General features: G+C 41.4%; 1 protein-coding gene across 2 annotated transcripts in view; it reads left to right on the top strand.

Annotated features, from left to right (window-relative positions):
* The window catches only part of LOC126162940 (leukocyte elastase inhibitor-like), a 210,621-nt gene that overhangs the window by 131,026 nt on the left and 59,310 nt on the right, over positions 1-20,285 (top strand). For both annotated transcript variants that reach the window (XM_049919772.1, XM_049919771.1), the window contains exon 6: positions 14,256-14,441. In XM_049919772.1, coding sequence (XP_049775729.1) covers positions 14,256-14,441 — 186 coding nt within the window. The remainder of the gene's footprint in view (positions 1-14,255; positions 14,442-20,285) is intronic.

Genomic DNA, 20,285 nt, shown 5'->3' with positions numbered 1-20,285 from the left:
GATGGCATCGAAAAAGTACAAAGAAGGGCAGCTCGTTTTGTATTATCGCGAAATAGGGGGAGACAGTGTCACAGATATGATACGTGAAATGGAGTGGCAATCATTAAAACAAGGGCGTTTTTCGTTGCGACGGGATCTTCTCATGAAATTTCAGTCACCAGTTTTCTCCTCCGATTGCGAAAACATTCTGTTGGCACCCACCTACATAGGGAGAAATGATCATCACGATAACAATAAGAGAAATCAGGGCCCGCATGGAAAAATTTAAGTGCTCGTTTTTCCCGCGTGCCATTCGAGAGTGGAACGGTAGAGATAGAGCTTGAGGGTGGTTCATTGAACCCTCTGCTGGGCACTTTATTGTGAATAGCAGAGTAATCACGTAGATGTATATGTAGATGAATGACGAGTCTCACTTCGAGGTGGGTCCCGATAATCAGCGAAGAGGTGTCTAGAGACGCCCTGGGCAGTTGTAGGATAAAAACCTGTGGCCTGCTATACGGCCGACAACCAGCGGCGCCATTTCATTTCATTTCGTAGTAGGACCCCTTTGGTTGCCATCCGTGGCCCCCTTACGGAACAGCGGTACGTCGACTATACCCTACCATGCCCTTCATGGCAAACCATCCTGGGCGTACATTGCAAGAAGACAATGCACTTCCGCATACGTCAAGAAAATCTGTGCTTCTCTTCATACCTGCCAAACCCTACGTTGGCCAGCTAGGTTGCCAGATGTGTCGCCAGTTGAGAAAGTTCAGAACATTATGGGCAGGGCCGTCCAACCAGCTCGCAATTTTGGCGATCTGATGCGCCAGGTGGACAGAATTTGGCATGGGATTTCTCAGGACATCCAACAACCCTATCAATAAGTGCCAGGCGGAATAACTGCTTGCATAAGGGCCAGAGTCGGACTAACGTGTATTTCAAATGGTTCAAATGGCTCTGAGCACTATGGGACTTAACTTCTAAGGTCATCAGTCCCCTAGAACTTAGAACTACTTAAACCTAACTAACCTAAGGACATCACACACATCCATGCGCGAGGCAGGATTCGAACCTGCGACCGTAGCGGTCACGCGGTTCCAGACTGTAGCGCCTTCAACCGCTTGGCCACACCGGCCGGCTAACGTGTATTTGACTTGCTCGATTTGCGAAGCTCTTTCTCTTGAATAAATCATCCAATGTTTCTGAAATTGTAATCATCTACCGATTTCCGCCCCCTTCGGATAATTGCTTCGTGCTGCGCGTCTTATTTTTGTCTTAGAATGTAATACAGGGTGTTTATAAATGAATATCGGGGTTTTAACGCTTTGTAATATTTATAACACCAAACTTACAGCTATAAAAGATATGTCAAATGAAAGAGCAACTCAAACAGTTTTACCAAGAACCTTATAAATATTCAATGTGAGCACCATTTGTCAAAGGGCACACATCAAGTCTATATACATAGAAATAAGGATCCTTTATTGTATGATTATATGATAGCGGAACAAACACTGGTAGCAGTTACTTCTGTAAAATATCTGGGAGTATGGGTACGGAACGATTTGAAGTGGAATGATCATATAAAATTAATTGTTGGTAAGGCAGGTGCCAGGTTGAGATTCATTGGGAGAGTCCTTAGAAAATGTAGTCCATCAATAAAGGAGGTGGGTTACAAAACACTCGTTCGATCTATACTCGAGTATTGCTCATCAGCTTGGGATCCGTACCAGATCGGGTTGACAGTGGAGATAGAGAAGATCCGAAGAAGAGCGGCGCGTTTCGGCACAGGGTTATTCGGTAAGCGTGATAGCGTTACGGAGATGTTTAGCAAACTCAAGTGGCAGACTCTGCAGGAGAGGCGCTCTGCATCGCGGTGTATCTTGCTGCCCAGGTTTCGAGAGGGTGCATTTCTGGATGACGTATCGAATATATTGCTTCCCCCTACTTATACGTCCCGAGGAGATCACGAATGTAAAATTAGAGAGATTCGAGCGCGCACGGAGGCTTTCCGGCAGTCGTTCTTCCCGCGAACCATACGCGACTGGAACAGGAAAGGGAGGTAATGACAGTGGCACGTAAAGTGCCCTCCGCCACACACCATTGGGTGGCTTGCGTAGTATAAATGTAGATGTAGCCGAGTTCTTCCCAAACGTTGATAAGTGTGTCTTCAGTGATTGTAGCAACAGCTGCTTCAATCTGGTTTCTTAATTCATGGAGGTCTGCTGGTAGCGGAGGCACGTACACACAATCCTTGATGAAGCCCCAAAGGAAAAAATCGCATGGCGTTAGGTCGGGTGAACGTGGAGGCCATCAAAGCAAGCCCTGTCATTGGGCCGCTTGCTATAGACTTGATATGTGCCGTGCGACAAATGGTGCTCACAGTGAACATTTATAAGGTTCTTGGTAAAACTGTTTGACTTGCTCTTTCATTTGACATATCATTTATAACTGTAAGTTTAATGTAATACATATTATAAAAGGTTAAAACCCCGATATTCATTTATAAACACCCTGTATATTGCATTCTTCTTCGCATTTCTTGTGAAAAGACAATGAAGGTAAAAATAGACAGGGTGGGATTGACACTGAGGGTTACCAACAACCGTTCTTCCCACATAGCATTCGCGATTTAAACAGGAAAGGGGTAAGTGACAGTGGCACACGAAATACGTACTCGCCGCTACTCACCGGATTCAACATATGATCCAAGCACCCAAAGCGACTGGTTATCAGTAACGAATCTTGTAAGTTCAATGTCTTGGAGTGTATCGAAATTAGTTTCTAGATTATGAACTTATCTCAGAAACGATGTCGTAGTTGTTGTTCAGCAGATACATTATGGAGCTGCTAAAAATCTTACCTGGAACCTACCCAAAATATTCTCCTCTCTAGTATTTGTGATCAAAAATGAATAAAATTAAAAAAAAAGAAATGCTTAGTCATGCTCAAAATTTTAGTTTCTATGTGGCAAACAATACAACGGAACGACGGGCATACGATTTCATGTTATCTACAACTGCATGTACAGGGTTTTACAATAAGGTACGGCCAAACTTTCAGGAAACATTCCTCACACAGAAATAAAGAAAAGATGTTATGTGGACATGTGTCCGGAAACGCTTAATTTCCATGTTAGAGCTCATTTTAGTTTCGTCAGTATGTACTGTACTTCCTGGATTCACCGCCATACTTCCTGGATTCACCGCCAGTTGGCCCAATTGAAGGAAGGTAATGTTGACTTCGGTGCTTGTGTTGACATGCGACTCATTGCTCTACAGTACTAGCATCAAGCACATCAGTACGTAGCATCAACAGGTTAGTGTTCATCACAAACGTAACGTGGTTTTGCAGTCAGTGCAATGTTTACAAATGCGGAGTTGGCAGATGCCCATTTGATGTATGGATTAGCACGGGGCAAAAGCCGTGGCGCCGTACGTTTGTATCGAGACAGATTTCCAGAACGAAGTTGTCCTGACAGGAAGACGTTCGAAGCAATTGATCGGCGTCTTAGGGAGCACGGAACATTCCAGCCTATGACTCGCGACTGGGGAAGACCTAGAACGACGAGGACACCTGCAATGGACGAGGCAATTCTTCGTGCAGTTGACGATAACCCTAATGTCAGCGTCAGAGAAGTTGCTGCTGTACAAGGTAACGTTGACCACGTCACTGTATGGAGAGTGCTACGGGAGAACCAGTTGTTTTCGTACCATGTACAGCGTGTGCAGGCACTATCAACAGCTGATTGGCCGCCACGGGTACACTTCTGCGAATGGTTCATCCAACAATGTGTCAATCCTCATTTCAGTGCAAATGTTCTCTTTACGGATGAGGCTTCATTCGAACGTGATCAAATTGTAAATTTTCGCAATCAACATGTGTGGGCTGACGAGAATCCGCACGCAATTGTGAAATGTAGAGACTCTTCGTGCTCGTGTTGTGGACGGCTGTGATACAATACGCCATTCTCCAGGGCTGCATCAGCGCATCAGGGATTCCATGCGACGGAGGCATGTATCCTCGCTAACGGAGGACATTTTGAACATTTCCTGTAACAAAGTGTTTGAAGTCACGCTGGTACGTTCTGTTGCTATGTGTTTTCATTCCATGATTAATGTGATTTGAAGAGAAGTAATAAAATGAGCTCTAACATGGAAAGTAAGCGTTTCCGGACACATGTCCACATAACATATTTTCTTTCTTTGTGTGTGAGGAATGTTTCCTGAAAGTTTGGCCGTACCTTTTTGTAACACCTTGTATACACTGTGTACCAGTGTCACTCCCACCCCCCCCTCCCCCCTTTGCTGTTCTACTTGCGAACGGTTCACGGGGAAGAGCGAATGTTGGTATCTTTAATTTTTTCTTCATTCTCTTCGCGAGGTATGCGCAGGAGGAAACAGTATATTGGTCGATTTTTCTGTATAGTCTGCTCTCAGAGTTGTAACAGGAAACCACACCGTGATGCAGATCGCCTCTGTTGCAGCTTCTGCCACTGGAGTCAGCTGAGCATCTCTGTGACGCCTTAGCGCTTGCTGAATGAACCTGTAACGAAACGCGGCGCTTGTCTTTATTTCCTCTGTCAACCCTTTATGTTACGGGTTCCACACAGACAAGCAATATTCAAGTATCACTCGAGAAGAGGATTTATAAGCTACTTCCTTTGTTGATGGAGTACATTTCTTGAGGATTCTTCCAATGAATCTCGGTCTGGCATCTGCCTTAAGCACGATTAATTTTATGTGCTTTTTACGCCTTCGAATCGCCCCGTACGCATACTGCTAAACATTTTATGGACGTAGCTGCTTGCGGTACTTGGTCTGCAAACATGTAATCATATAACAAAGGGTCTTGCCGTCTGTGTATTCACAATACGTTGCAATATTTATAGTGAAGGTAAAAGGTCAATCCCTAGACAGAGCGTCGATTCTACACACTCCTTCCTGCATTTCGCTGCAGTTTTCTAGCGTTGCGACTTCTCTATATACAACATCGTCCGCGAAAATAATTATGGAATTTTCAACGCTATCCATTATATCAAACCTCCTGGCAGATTGAAACCGTGTGCCGACCGAGACTCGAAATCGGGACCTTTGCCTTTTTCACAGCTTTACTTCCGCCAGTATCTCGTCTCCTACTTCTAGACCTGTAGAACTACCACTCCTGGAAAGTAGGAGACGAGCTACCGACGGAAGTAAAACTATGAAGACGGGTCGTGAGATCCCGAGTTCGTGTCTCGGTCCGGCACACAGTTTTAATCTTCCAGGAAGTTTCATATCAGCGCACACTCCCCTGCAGAGTGAAAATTTCATTCTGGACACACGCTCGGCCTGGGCAAAGTCATACCTCCGCATTATACTTTCTTCCAGGAGTGCTAGTTCTGGAAGTTTCGCAGGAGAGAGTTTGGAAATTAGGAGACGAGGTACTGGCGGAATTGAAGCTGTGAGGATGGGTCGCGAGTCGTGCTTGGGTAGCTCAGTCGGATGCCGGCACGGTAGCTCAGCGTGTTCGGTCAGAGAGCTGGCTAGCCTCTGTAATAAAAAAAAAAAAAAAATAAATAAAAAAAAAACCTAAGTGAAGGGATCAACAACGAACTCCAACGGATGTCACCTGACGTCTGCTACGATCAAATACAACGAACAATTACGAAAAAAAAGTGGTAGTGCACTTACCCGCGAAAGGCGAAGGTCCCGAGTTCGAGTCTCGGTCCGGCAGAGTTTGAATCTGCCAGGAAGTTCCATATCAGCGCACACTCCACTACAAAGTGAAAATTCATTCTTATATCCACTATATATTGCGAAAAGTATTATATATTGTGAAAAGTAATGGTCTTGTAGCAGTTCCTTGGGGTACACCCGAATTTACTTTTACATCAATACGGATTGCGAATCCGCCTTGATACAAAACACTTTACAGTGGAAGGGGAAAACGCAATAAATGAAAACATAACACTGCAACAACACACTCTTTATCGCTCTAAGAGAACTGACACGGAACAAAAAATGGCTCTGAGCACTATGGGACTCAACTGCTGAGGTCATTATTCCCCTAGAACTTAGAACTAGTTAAACCTAACTAACCTAAGGACATCACAAACATCCATGCCCGAGGCAGGATTCGAACCTGTGTCCGTAGCGGTCTTGCGGTTCCAGACTGCAGCGCCTTTATCCGCACGGCCACTTCGGCCGGCTGACACGGAACACGCAACAGGAAAACACACACACACACACACACACACACACACACACACACACACACATAAATAAGAAACAGAAGTCGCTAGAACTCCCGCTTCAATTTTTATTACCTCCTTGGAATATGCAATACATCTCTCGCGGCAAACGTGTGCACAAGATGGCGTAATGTTTTGATTTACGAACAAGGTGCGAAAACTATGTTTTTTTTGTGTCTAGATATAGCTGCAAGCCGTCCAACGAACGAGAGTACATGGCAAACTACGTAACAACCTAGTACACACCAAAACTGTATTCACAGCACTACCACAATCCAAATTGTATAACGCTGACATAAATAAGTTCACATTTTTGTATATGTTTACCAACAGCTACTCATACAGTTGCATATGACATGATGTACGCCGAGAAAAACGGCAACAAAAAAACGCAGGAAATATGCCGGAAACAGGGGCAACAATCGTAAAACGATGCTTTGACGTATAGTAAATGAAATATTATGAAATTATTCACAGAGAACGTTATTTGGGACCAAGCAGTTCACATATAATAACGTTTTACAATGTTTTATAAGTACGCTATTTCTGCCTGTTTTAGGATCAAGGAATCCACTGATGGCGATACCTATCGCTGAAACTACTTTGGGAATAAATAAATAAGTAAATAAAGAGCAAAAGCGTTTTCCATCAAGGCGGATCCGCAATCTCATATTGTTGTTTTTGTATGTAAACACTGACCAGTTTAAACACAAAATTATTATTTACTTTTACGTCTGAAGATTAACCTCCGTTGCGTACAACATGTTCGCTGTCTGCTGGAAACGCTTCAACCCAGTCATATTACTGTTCTGATATTCTCTACGCTTGCGGCAGTTCGGAACTGTATAGATCTCCTTCTGGAAGTAAAGGAACACGGTATCAACCTGGGTGACGATATCTGCTGCTTTCTGGGCCTCGTGGACGAACAGAGCGATCTGGGTTTCCCGCGATCGTTGTTTTCTGAACTCGGTCTCCAGAAATCTGATAATACGCGAGCAGTGTTCTACGAGGGTCATTCAATAATTAAAGAGACAAGATGGTCTGGGCTAAAAACTGTTCGTAGGGCGAGTTTGGTACTTTTATGGCTTTAAGTTGGCATCACTGGGATGAGCCCTCATCAGCTGATGTATCAACATTGTTTTGTTTATAACCTCAAAAATACATTTCAAGATGGCGAGTCCGCTTGAAACGTCCACATTAGTTGAACAACGTTTTGTTATTCGTTTTTTACTTGCCGAAGGCGAGAAGCCAGTGAATATATACTGCAGAATGTCTGAAGTTTATGGTGAAGGTTGTATGAATCGTACAAATTTTCACAAATGAGTAGAGCAGTTCAAAAATGGTCGCGACTCAATGACTGACGAACACCATTCTGGCCGACTAGTTGCAACTCCCTCACTTGAAAGTCAAATTGATGACATTGTTCGTGCCGACCGCCGTGTGACTGTGGAAATGATAGTTGATAAGGTTCAAGTTAGTATTGGTACAGTTCATAACATTATCTGTAACAAGCTGAAGTACCGCAAAACATGTGCAAGATGGGTCCCAAAGGAGTTGACGCGGCTACACAAGGAAACAAGGTTGAGAGTGTGCACAGAGCTAAAGGAACGTTATGAAAGAGAAGGTGAGCACTTCCTCAACAAAATTTTAACTTGTGATGAAACTTGGGTTCAATGGGTTCAATTTTATGAACCAGAATCAAAAAGACAAAGCATGGAGTGGAAGCACACCAACCCACCTGTCAAGAAAAAAATTCGGATCCCAAGCATCAGCAGGGAAAGTCATGTTGACGGCGGTTGGGATGCTGAAGATCCAGTTTTTTGTTATTATCTCGAAGAGCAGCGTACAATGAACAGGCAATACTACTCGGATTTGCTTTTAAACAAGGTGAAACCAGTCATGAGAGAGAGACGTCGTGTATCTGAGAGGAGAGGTGTGATACTCCAACAAGACAACACTCGTCCTCATATTGCTCAACTAGCTCGTGAAACCATCGAAAAAATGGGCTGGGAAGTACTCCATCATCCTCCTTACAGTCCTGATTTAGCACCTAGTGATTTCCATTTGTATGGTGCACTGAAGGAGGCATTACGTGAGAAGAGGTTCCAGGACAACGAGGACATGAAAAGTTTGTGGGAAATTGGTTCAAATATCAAGATAAAGAATTCTTTGCAGCCGGAATATAAAAGCTGGTAGCCCTTTGGAACAAGTGTATAAATATTCAAGGGGATTATGTTGAAAAGTAGAAAAAGTATTGTTTTGTAAAAATAAACGCTTTTTTCTCCAGACCAATTTGTCTCTTTAATTACTGGATGACCCTCTTAGATGGGAAGATGTGGATGAGGATAGCCCCGATAGGCTCGCAACCACATCTATGTGTGTGCTTTTTTGCCTTTTTCCGACTTTTCCTCCATACCTGTTTTCCTTTCTGTTACATAATAGTGATAATGTGGTTTTCCTTTTAGTTGTGCCCGTATTTTCTTTCTATGCTATGGTCATACGTAGGGAATTATTGTGCAGGAGACTGAGCATGACTTTTACCTTTCCTTTTTTTTCAGTGCTTTTGTTGAATTTTACCTTTTAGGAAGCCGATTACTGCGGGTGGGAGCGAGCTGCCACTGATGAGAAACGCGAGTTGGGAGCCCACTGTTTAGACATTACGCCACGTATGTGATGGGATGATACGACGTAATCACTAAATTTTACGAAAAAATCAACTTCGGTCGTAATGGCCTGCACATTAATTCGAAAAAGTTAACACTGACACGAGAAGAGGGAAAAATCTGTACGTCAGTTTCTCCTTACTGTAAGAAGCCAATCGTTTGATGTCAATCAAATAAAAAATAAATGACGGGATATTGTGGTTTAACGTCCATTCGACGGCAAGGCCGCAAGAAACGGATACAAGCTGCGATAGGACGTAAATACGGAAGGGAATCGACTCTTTGCAGGATTATTATTTTTAAAGTTTTTGCTGATGCTGAAAAGGCTACTGCTAACTTCCTCCTATGCGCATTGCGTATAAATGATGTCACCGAACAAATTTTTCATCCGCTTCAAAGAGCTCACTGGTCGTTGTGGAGAGCTGTAGATGGTGGTCATGTGACCCTTAGGTAAGTCATGGCAGCGAAGTGTATGTGCCTGTTGGTTTTATGGAAACAGTGCAGTAACATGAGTCGACGTGGAGATGTGCCAAAGTAGCAGAAAGAAGCTATCGTTTTTGGACGTAACCATAATCGCACAGTGAAAAATGTTGAACGATTTCCAGAATGAGATTTTCACTCTGCAGCGGAGTGTGCGCTGATATGAAACTTCCTGGCAGATTAAAACTGTGTGCCGGACCGAGACTCGAACTCGGGACCTTTGCCTTTCGCGGGCAAGTGCTCTACCAACTGAGCTACCCAAGCGCGACTCACGCCCCGTCCTCACAGCTTTACTTCTACCAGTACCTCGTCTCCTACCTTCCAAACTTAACAGAAGCTCTTCTGCGAACCTTGCAGAACTAGCACTCCTGAAAGAAAGGATATTGCGGAGACATGGCTTAGCCACAGCCCAGGGGGTGTTCAGTTGGTAGAGCACTTGCCCGCGAAAGGCAAAGGTCCCGAGTTCGAGTCTCGGTCCGGCACACAGTTTTAATCTGCCAGGAAGTTTCATATCAGCGCACACTCCGCTGCAGAGTGAAAATCTCATTCTGGAAACATCCCCTGGGCTGTGGCTAAGCCATGTCTCCGCAATATCCTTTCTTTCAGGAGTGCTAGTTCTGCAAGGTTCGCAGGAGAGCTTCTGTTAAGTTTGGAAGGTAGGAGACGAGGTACTGGTAGAAGTAAAGCTGTGAGGACGGGGCGTGAGTCGTGCTTGGGTAGCTCAGTTGGTAGAGCACTTGCCCGCGAAAGGCAAAGGTCCCGAGTTCGAGCCTCGGTCCGGCACACAGCTTGAACGATTTGTTGGTTTATCTAAGCGGATTGTCCAGTGTCTTTGCGAGGAAAATTACAGTATTTGCAGTGGTCGACATGGAGCAGAGATGAACGTCACACCTTATTGGTGATATCCGATTTCAAATTTGACAGGAATTGCTGCAGTCAGCGAATATAGGCCAAACTCGACCAGTTTTCGAGCGAACATTGATAAGAGAACCGCATATAAAGGACATTTGGAACTGGGTAGCTCGCAGAAGGCCATTTCTCACAGCTTCCAGCGTCATATAGGCAGCAGCATAGTGGACAGTAGCTGAATGGAAGTATTGTCTGAAGAGTTACGATTTACTTTCTTTACAAATGATGCAAGCCGTGGATTGCGCCGACTACTCAATGAGGCTTTAACATGCAGTGTGTGAAAGATGTAGATCGGGCTGGGATTAGTTCAGGTTTCCGGTAACATGAACCTGAGGGTATATTTCAACGTTCTCACTGTCCAGCTCTTGTCGTTTCTCCAGTATCCTCCCGGTGAGTAGTCTGTGGACATTCCCGTTTTCCAAGAGGATAGCAGCCGTATTCACAGGACCGCGAACGTAAAGTCTTGCTTCGACGGATACTCACGCTCCCTATTGCAGATAAATACAAAATATCTGGGAGTATTTGTAACAGCAGGAGAAACTTGGCAATCAAAATTCCTGCAATTTCGCAGTGGTACAGGATCTAATCATCAATCAGTCACATCATTTGGATAATGCACATCTGACAAAAAAAAAAAAAAAAAAGAAAAAAAACTTGTCTCTTTCTCTCCGAACTGAGGCCTGTATCAGGGCTAGAGGCGGTGTTACACGGTATAAGCGTGATGTCTCCTGGAATGATTAATTCTTTGTCAGACTTCCGTATTTCGTGAAAATTTCATAGCACCTTATCACCTACTATTTTATTTTGCGTTTATTAGCTTTCTGGATATGTTGGTTGCCGTCCAGCTATCCAGGCTTACATCATCAGGGGTTTCCTTGATTAAGGCGAATGCTGGGATTGTTCACTGAAAAAAAAAATTGTGCCCTGCCTCAAATGACCTCGTCGTTGACGGGACGTTAAACTTAAATTGTTTCCCCTCTTCTTTCTTTCCGCATCTATGGCTCAGTAGAGTTTCATGGGAATCGCCATCCGCAATACTAGAATGAAAAAAATCTTCATTAATGCTAATTAAAAATCGCCTTCGAGCCAGAAAGGAAAAACAGAATAAATAAACTTTTTGTGTTACCACCAATAAAGTGAACTAAAAGAATTGTCGCATAGCACATATATTGTTACTAGAAACCTAATATTGTTTCTTCTCAACAAGTAAGTCAGTTTCATGTATATACCTTAACTTAAATTGTAATATGTAAGTTATAATGGACTACTGTGTTTATATCTAATACTAAGCTGAGAGATCTCATTGCTGGTTTCTTTGCAATGATCTTGTGCCTAAGCAGCCCCTAATTGTCTGTGCTCTACACTATAGTATTTATAGGGGATAACCAAAAGAAATCCGCTTTTGAATATCCTCATATACAATGTTTCTGCATTACTGGAAAAACCAGTATTAGAAAATACTGCTTATTAACTTGACTAGTTACGCCAGAATCTGCATTTTGAATTACTTGGGGAGACTATTGATCACTTAAGCAATTATAGATCAAGTACAGCGCCTATAGAATCTTGATTTCCGCATGTTTTTGTTAAACAACCTTGTTCTAATATCTCTGACCTATTTCTTTCCTAGTATCGTGATACTAATAGAACTGAAACTATTATTAGCTACTGATGAAAACTGATCAAACTATTTTAAATATGACTGTGATCTTACTCTGTTCGTACTATCACTTCTTATTGTTTTCTATGTCTAGGATTGCCTTTCTTTTTCTTTTTAGTTTTGGTTGGAATGTCTTTCCTGTGATATTTGAGTACTTTTTTCCTTTCTTATATAGCATCCAGACACATGAACCATGGACTAAATCCACTTTCCTGTATTCTCGGCTCACTCTTCAACATAGGAAAAATGAAACAAAAAAACTGTATGCAACCGGAACTTAATTTTACTAAAAACATACTTCATTACTAGATGGCTTAGCTTTCTAATTACCCAGATTTCTAACCTACATAATGCAATACGTTGGTGGCCCCACAAGCTACTTATTAAAAGTGATGAAATGGCTGTGTAAGAGGTGCATTACCTCAATTATAACTTCTAAATTGTCTTCTGTCAGCTAATAAATTCTTCCTGTTTTGAGCTACAGGTGCGGAATTAACCGAGCATTAATAGTTATGTTTATTAATGAATATCACTACGCAATTTCAAACTCTGAACCAAATTACATCAATATTGTTTTCTTACTCTCCTGAGTCCTTTTAAATTTTTATACCTACTGCTCCGAATCCTATCAGAACTTTATAAACTTGAAATGAAAGTTGTCAAATAATCATCTGCTCAACAGTAGAAATGAAGTTCTCACTGAAAAAGGTTACTTATTTAAACTACATTTCAAACTGCTCCAGACAAGCTTTCAGTATCAAGCAACTAAAATGCCATTCCTTGCAAAATGAACAACGCTTCCATTGTCCTGTAGCATTATTGTGTAAATGCAGGTAATTAAGTATACTGATTCCAGGCGCCAGTTTTTTTCTATTTATTAAAAAATTCAGTAAAATATTCTTGATGACAACAGGCATTTATTTTGGTTGGCAACCAGTTATGGTCTATGATTTAGATCATCTTCAGGCCATAAGCGCTGCAATACAACAGTAACACATATCCAGAGAGATCTATGTAGTAAATGCTACAGTAATTAAAAAATAAAATGACATATCCATGACGGTGGCTGGTGGTGGTGAACAGATAGTAATGTGGATAAAAACAAAAAAAATAAAAGTCAGAGTAATTATAAAATAAAATGTTATACCCATGATGGCAGTTGGTGGTGGTGGACAGAGAACCAGCCGCTATCATGGGTATAACATTTTATTTTGTTATTATTGTAGCTTTTATTTTAGATGTTTTTAGCCATGCTACCATTCCTTTTTATAGCAATCGCTCTGAATATATATTACTACCATATTGCAATGATTGCAGCCTGAAGATGGTCTAAATCATAGACTGAAACTGTTTGCCACCCAAAGTAAACATCTGGTGTACCCAAGATGGTTTTACTGAATTTTAATATTTTACACTGATTGCTGTTTACTTTCGATTGAATGAATTCTTTACAAAATTTTAAATCCTTTTGCATGTATTATGATGCCAGCTCCATTTCTCTGTACAACTGAGAGATGATTATACTTTTCTTAGCACAATGCAGGTAGTCTGTAAGTTATCGAAGTCGCCACCCTTCTTCCAGCACATTGACATACTAGTACAATTTTCAATAAATATTACAATACAATAATGCAAGAATTGACATTATGTCATTCTATGTTAGCCTATGCAAGTAAGATAGTGCAACTCATAAACCCACGATTTGCTCTGGAATTTTTTGGAGTTTCACAGTCTGCTACACATAACATAGTATTTCTTACATGTTGCCAATAATCTGTGACACTAAATAGTAAAATTAATTTTTGTTAATATAATCTGTCAGTGATGGCAGAGCTTCTCATATTTCTACACAAATTAAAGTAAGAGGATTAAATATTGTGCGCTCATTTTCTTTATTAATAATGAAAAATGAATTCTATAAAATATCATTGGCTGGTCTTTTAGTTATTTCTCAATATGATACATTAGTAAAAACTTAAGATGTTTCTTGTTGGTTGTTTGCAGTTATTTATTGTTCTTTTTTAGTACAAAATCGAAGGTAAATGTAATCTCATGTCTTGACTATTTCATATTTTGTATTTCACTAAATTACTTAGATGTTTGTCTCACTGTTCCTTATGTGTCACTGTTCCTTTAGTTACCTCTGATAATAATAAGCAAAGTTCAGATGTCAGGCAGTTTCCATATAGTAAGAGAACTTGACAAAAGCATTGATTAGTAAGTGAATTTGTACATGTTTTTCTTGGGTAATTACAAGACTTGGGTAATTACAAGACTATGCCAAATGCCTACATGTGACTATTGGTTGTAATATGTTTTTACTGAACAGGGACAGAGAATCAGTATGATGATACTGTTACCGAAAGAAGTAAATGGCTTGCCAACTCTGGAAAAACACCTTCTTAGTATAGATCTGCATCATATTCTGCGTCAAGTGTACGAAACAGAAGTACATGTCTATTTGCCGAAATTCAAGCTAGAATACGAGAAGGAGCTTCAGGAAACGCTAAGGAAAGTAAGTGAAATGAAAACTATTTAGTTCATAAAAATTGACACCATTTGTAGATTAGTTTTAGTACTTAGCTTCTGTTAAACAATCTTAGAAACTGTTTGATAACTATTTATACTGGACAAATGAGCTGTGCATCCTGGTTTTAGTTTTTATCCTTCGCTTTTATCAGCCATTACACACTGCTATATAGGCAATTCGATATTGTCATTCTATTGATAAAATAAAGAAAGTCATTTTTGATAACTGAGTTAATAACGAGCACCAAAAAAGGTTCAGGGATTAGTGAACACAGGGTTGTTGTAGCGAGATTGAATACTGTAATCCCCAAATCCTCGAAAAATAAGCGAAAAATATACCTATTCAAAAAAGCAGATAAAAATTCACTTGACGCCTTCCTGAGAGACAATCTCCACTGGTTCCAAATTAATAATATAAGTGTAGACCAGATGTGGCTTAAATTCAAAGAAATAGTATCGCCAGCAATTGAGAGATTTATACCAAATAAATTAACAAACGACGGAGCTGATTCTCCTTGGTACACAATACGGGTTAGAACACTGCTGCAGAAACAACGAAACAAACATGCCAAATTTAAACAGACTCAAAATCCCCAAGATTGCCTATCTTTTACAGAAGCTCGAAATTTAGCACGGACTTCAATGCGAGATGCCTGTAACAGTTTCCACAACGAACCGTGTCTCGAAACCTGGCAGAAAATCCAAAGAGATTCTGGTCGTATGTGAAGTATGTTCGCGGCAAGAAACAATCAATGCCTTCTCTGCGCGATAGCAATGGAGGCACTATCGAAGATAGTGTTGCCAAAGCAGAGTTACTAAACACAATCTTCCGAAATGCCTTCACAAAAGAAAACGAAGTAAATATCCCAGAATTCGAATCAAGAACAGCTGCCAACAAGAGTAACGTAGAAGTAAATATCCGCGGAGTAGCGAAGTAACTTAAATCACTTAATAAAAGCAAGTCTCCTGGTCCAGACAGTATACCATTGAGGTTCCTTTCGGAGTATGTTGATGCATTAGCTCCATACTTAACAATCATACACAACCGTTCGCTCGACGAAAGATCCGTACCCAAAGACTGGAAAGTTGCACAGGTCACAACAATATTCAAGAAAGGTAGTAGGAGTAAATTACAGGCCCATATCGTTAACGTCGATATGCAGCAGGATTTTAGAACATATATTGTGTTCGAACATTATGAATTACCTCGAAGAAAACTGTCTATTGACACACAGTCAACATGGGTTTAGAAAGCATCATTTCTGTGAAACACAACTAGCTCTTTATTCACAAGAAGTGTTGAGTGCTATTGACAAGGGATTTCAGATTGATTCCGTATTTCTGGATTTCCGGAAGGCTTTTGACACTGTACTACACAAGCGACTCGTAGTGAAATTGTGTGCTTATGGAATATCGTCTCAGTTATGTGACTGGATTTGTGATTTCCAGTCAGAGAGGTCACAGTTCGTTGTAACTGACGGAAAGTCATCGAGTAAAACAGAAGTGATTTCTGGCGTTCCCCAAGGTAGTGTTATAGGCCCTTTGCTGTTCCTTATCTATATAAACGATTTGGGAGACAATCTGAGCAGCCGTCTTCGGTTGTCTGCAGATGACGCTGTTGTTTATCGACTAATAAAGTCATCAGAAGATCAAAACAAGCTGCAAAACAATTCAGAAAAAATATCTGAATGGTGCGAAAAGTGGCAGTTGACCCTCAATAACGAAAAGTGTGAGGTCATCCACATGAGTGCTAAAAGGAACTCGTTAAACTTCGGTTACACGATAAATCAGTCTAATCTAAAAGCCGTAAATTCAACTAAATACGTAGGTATTACAATTACGAACAACTTAAATGGGAAGGAACACATAAAAAATGTTGTGGGGAAGGCTAACCAAAGACTGCGTTTTGTTGGTAGGACACTTAGAAAATGTAACAGACCTACTAAGGAGACTGCCAACATTACGCTTGTCCGTCCTCTTTTAGAATACTGCTGCGCGGTGTGGGATCTTACCAGATAGGACTGACGGAGTACATTGAAAGAGTTCAAAGAAAGGCAGCACGTTTTGTATTATCGCGAAATATGTGAGAGAATGTCACAGAAATGATACAGGATTTGGGCTGGAAATCGTTAAAAGAAAGGCGTTTTTCGCTGCAACGGAATCTTCTCACGAAATTCCAATCACCAACTTTCTCTTCCGAATGCGAAAATATTTTGTTGACACCGACCTACATTGGGAGGAATGATCACCACGATAAAATAAGAGAAATTAGAGCTCGTACGGAAAGGTATAGGTGTTCATTATTTCTGCGCGCTATACGAGATTGGAATAACAGAGAATTGTTAAGGTGGTTCGATGAACCCTCTGCCAGGCACTTGAATGTGGTTTGCAGAGTATCCATGTAGATGTAGATGTAGATGTAGATGTAGATGTAGATGAAGACAGCTTCACAAGCCATACATTGCAGATCGCCCCCATTGCTGACAATGTCAGGAATATATAAAAGCAATCTTTGTACCTTCTCAAGTTTTTACACAACGTTCCCTAAGATTTCCATGGCTATAGTGAAAATTTCCATCTTACAGTCCATATGTGATGTTTTGTTGTATCACATTCAGAAGCCCAGTCTGCTAATTTGTTCAGTGATATTCTAGGACTTAATTTTCATCGCACTGCTAGAGACTTTACTGTGGTTTTAGATATGTTTTTAATATTACATTTTAAAATCTTTTGTAATTTGCTGTAAAATTGTTACAGAAATTTGTCTTGAAGCTATAATCTTCATTCTGTAATGGAAATGCCAAGATATACTAGACACCTTTCTAAACTCATGCTAATTTCTGTTGCTAATAATGTTTTATCTCCTCTCTGGGTAGATATTCCTGTGTTCCCATATCTACGTCCCACAAATCCTCAATCCAACTTAGATACCTGTTACCTTCATTACTTGTTACATTTTTCAGTCCACTCTGTCAAATGTCTTGAAATAACCTATGAAAATGATACACATTTACCACTGCAGGGTTCAACGGCTATTATCATCTCTACTGAAACTTTTCTGCTTACGTGATTGCGTTTTTATGTTTTCGGCTAGTGTCTAGGAACCTTCTATTATGCTTCGAACTGTAGTCATTATCCACAAATATACCCTGTGGAAGATACTGTCAGGGTTTAACAAGAATATGTGGCACTTGTCGTCTGTGAGCCATTGCATCGCCTTCTTCATCTGAAAACGAAAATTCAATGAATATATTTATAGCTTAGCTATAGGGTTCCCAATGCGACTCTTTGCAGCAGAAGTCTTTATGGAAATCGTCGCTACAGTACAATACAGTTGTTTCCCAAACACTGCCTCCGCTACGTAGTTGACGCCATTGTCTTCTGGCTCCACGATGTAGAGGAACTGCATAACTTCCATTACAGTCCTAATCAGCAATATACTAACATACGACAGTTTAAACCGAAAAGATTGATGTACAATCGTTGGTGTATGTAAAAGCATACAGCCAATCGTAGTTAGTACAGGAGACCTACCAGCACAGATATGTACTTGTGCACCACTTGCCACTGTCACCTTAAGCTCAGGAATTTCGTCCTATACGCGTTAACAAAGTGTACACACCAGATCTATGACGCAGGGCACTGAAGCAGAACTGCATAAACTGCGATCGTCTTTCAGAGTAAATGGCTCCGATGTAAGTACAGTCCATTATGACAACACAAAATAACGTCAAAAGGAAGGAGGAAATGGATAGAGAGCACAAGTGTTGGGAAAAGTTCTGTACCGAGAGCGCATTATACTGATGTACCGAAGTAGGAGCAAAATCAGAGTTGTGCTTCGCTCTACGAACGATACTTAAGACTGACGTCACGCTTCTGGAGTCTATGACGTCCGCTGAAAGTGCTGGATGGTACACATTGGTGAGAAAGGGCGACCTATTAGCACTCCCTTACAAGGGAACCTCCCCATCGCACCCCCCTCAGATTTAGGTATAAGTTGGCACAGTGGATAGGCCTTGAAAAACTGAACACAGATCAATCGAGAAAACAGGAAGAAGTTGTGTGGAAGTGTGAAAAAAATAAGCAAAATATACAAACTGAGTAGTCCATGTGCAAGATAGGCAACAACAAGCAGCGTGTGAGCTCAGGAGCACCGTGGTCCCGTGGTTAGCGTGAGCAGCTGCGGAACGAGAGGTCCTTGTTTCAAGTCCTCCCTCGAGTGAAAAGTTTACTTTCTCTATTTTCGCAAAGTTATGATCTGTCCGTTCGTTCATTGACGTCTCTGTTCACTGTAATAAGTTTAGTGTCTGTGTTTTGCGACCTCACCGCAAAACCGTGCGATTAGTAGACGAAAGAACGTGCCTCTCCAATGGGAACCGAAAACATTTGATCGCAAGGTCATAGGTCAATCGATTCCACCACAGGAAAACACGTCTGATATATTCTATACGACACTGGTGACGGCATGTGCGTCACATGACAGGAATATGTTGTCGACCCACCTAACTTGTACACTTGGCGAATGGGTAAAAAGATTCTTCTACCTTGCCCGATTTAGGTTTTCTTGTGGATGTGATAATCACTCCGAAAAAAGTGATGAAAACATAAGAGTTTGTCACATAAACTGCAACAAATGACTGCAACAGTTTCACAGTCGCACAGAATTCCCTGTGCCCTGTCAAAACATATGTTTTTATCTCCTATCGGACGGACAGATAATAATTGTCTGAAAATAAAAAATTAAACTTCTCACTCGAGAGAAGGCTTGAACTAAGGACCTCTCGTTCCGCAGCTGCTCACGCTAACAACGGTACCACGGCACTCCTGAGCTCACACGCTCCTTGATGTTGCCAGTCTTGCACATGGACTACTCAGTTTGTTATATTTGGCTTATTTTTTCATACTTCCACACAACTTCTTCCTGTTTTCTCGATTGATCTGTGTTCAGTTTTTCAAGGCCTATCCACTGTTCCAACTTATAACTAAATCTGAGGGGGGTGCGATGGAGAGGTTCCCTTGTTAGCAAAGCACGGGAGAAACATAGGAAGTTAGCGGCGGCAGAACTTGGCGACAACTGAGACTAAAAAACTATACGGTTCTGGGAAGTTTGCGTACTAGCTTGGCAGCAACTTACCTCCAAGAGAAAGACACGGGAAGTTGGGGGTGTGAAGCAGCTAGGTGACACGAGTCTCGAAGATGGACACAGTCTCATATAGACTTGGCTACCAGCTACAGGTAGCCCATATATGGCTGATAGCGATTGCCCATACGGCGAGACAGTTGAACAACGGCACGTCATGCACAGAGTTGTCTCTGCCGCCATCCGGCCGCCGCGGGCGCAATACTAAATCATGGGTTGCTCCACATTCGTCAATACGCGCTAATAAAAACACAAACAAAAAAGTTGCAAAAGGAGGACGCTAGTACAGTTTCGTTGGAATTGCCATACGCGCTTATCAAAAGTTCGTTCTTTTTTGGTGTAAGGAAATCCAATTCAGTTTCAGGAGCAAAACTTTTGTTTTTCCAAGAGGCTGTATTTAACTGCATGGATAATACAGAGTGTATTAAGAAGAATCATCCGATTTGGCACGTCTATATTTCTGAAACTAATAAACATATACGATGAATTTTATTGTTTGATGAAAGGGAAACTGAAAAAGTTTTTTCACAACTTCTCATACATGCTCAGTATGCCCCCCCTTGAGATGCACAGCATATGTCAATGTGGTATTCAAATTGTTACCACACTGCAGCGAGCTTGTCTTGAGTTACAGCTTCCACAGCTGCTGTTATTCGATGTCTCAATTCATTCACTGCTGCTGGTAATGGA

The sequence above is a fragment of the Schistocerca cancellata genome, chromosome 2, assembly GCF_023864275.1.
Source record: "Schistocerca cancellata isolate TAMUIC-IGC-003103 chromosome 2, iqSchCanc2.1, whole genome shotgun sequence".
NCBI lineage: Eukaryota > Metazoa > Arthropoda > Insecta > Orthoptera > Acrididae > Schistocerca > Schistocerca cancellata.
This window is presented reverse-complemented; position numbering and strand designations above follow the sequence as displayed.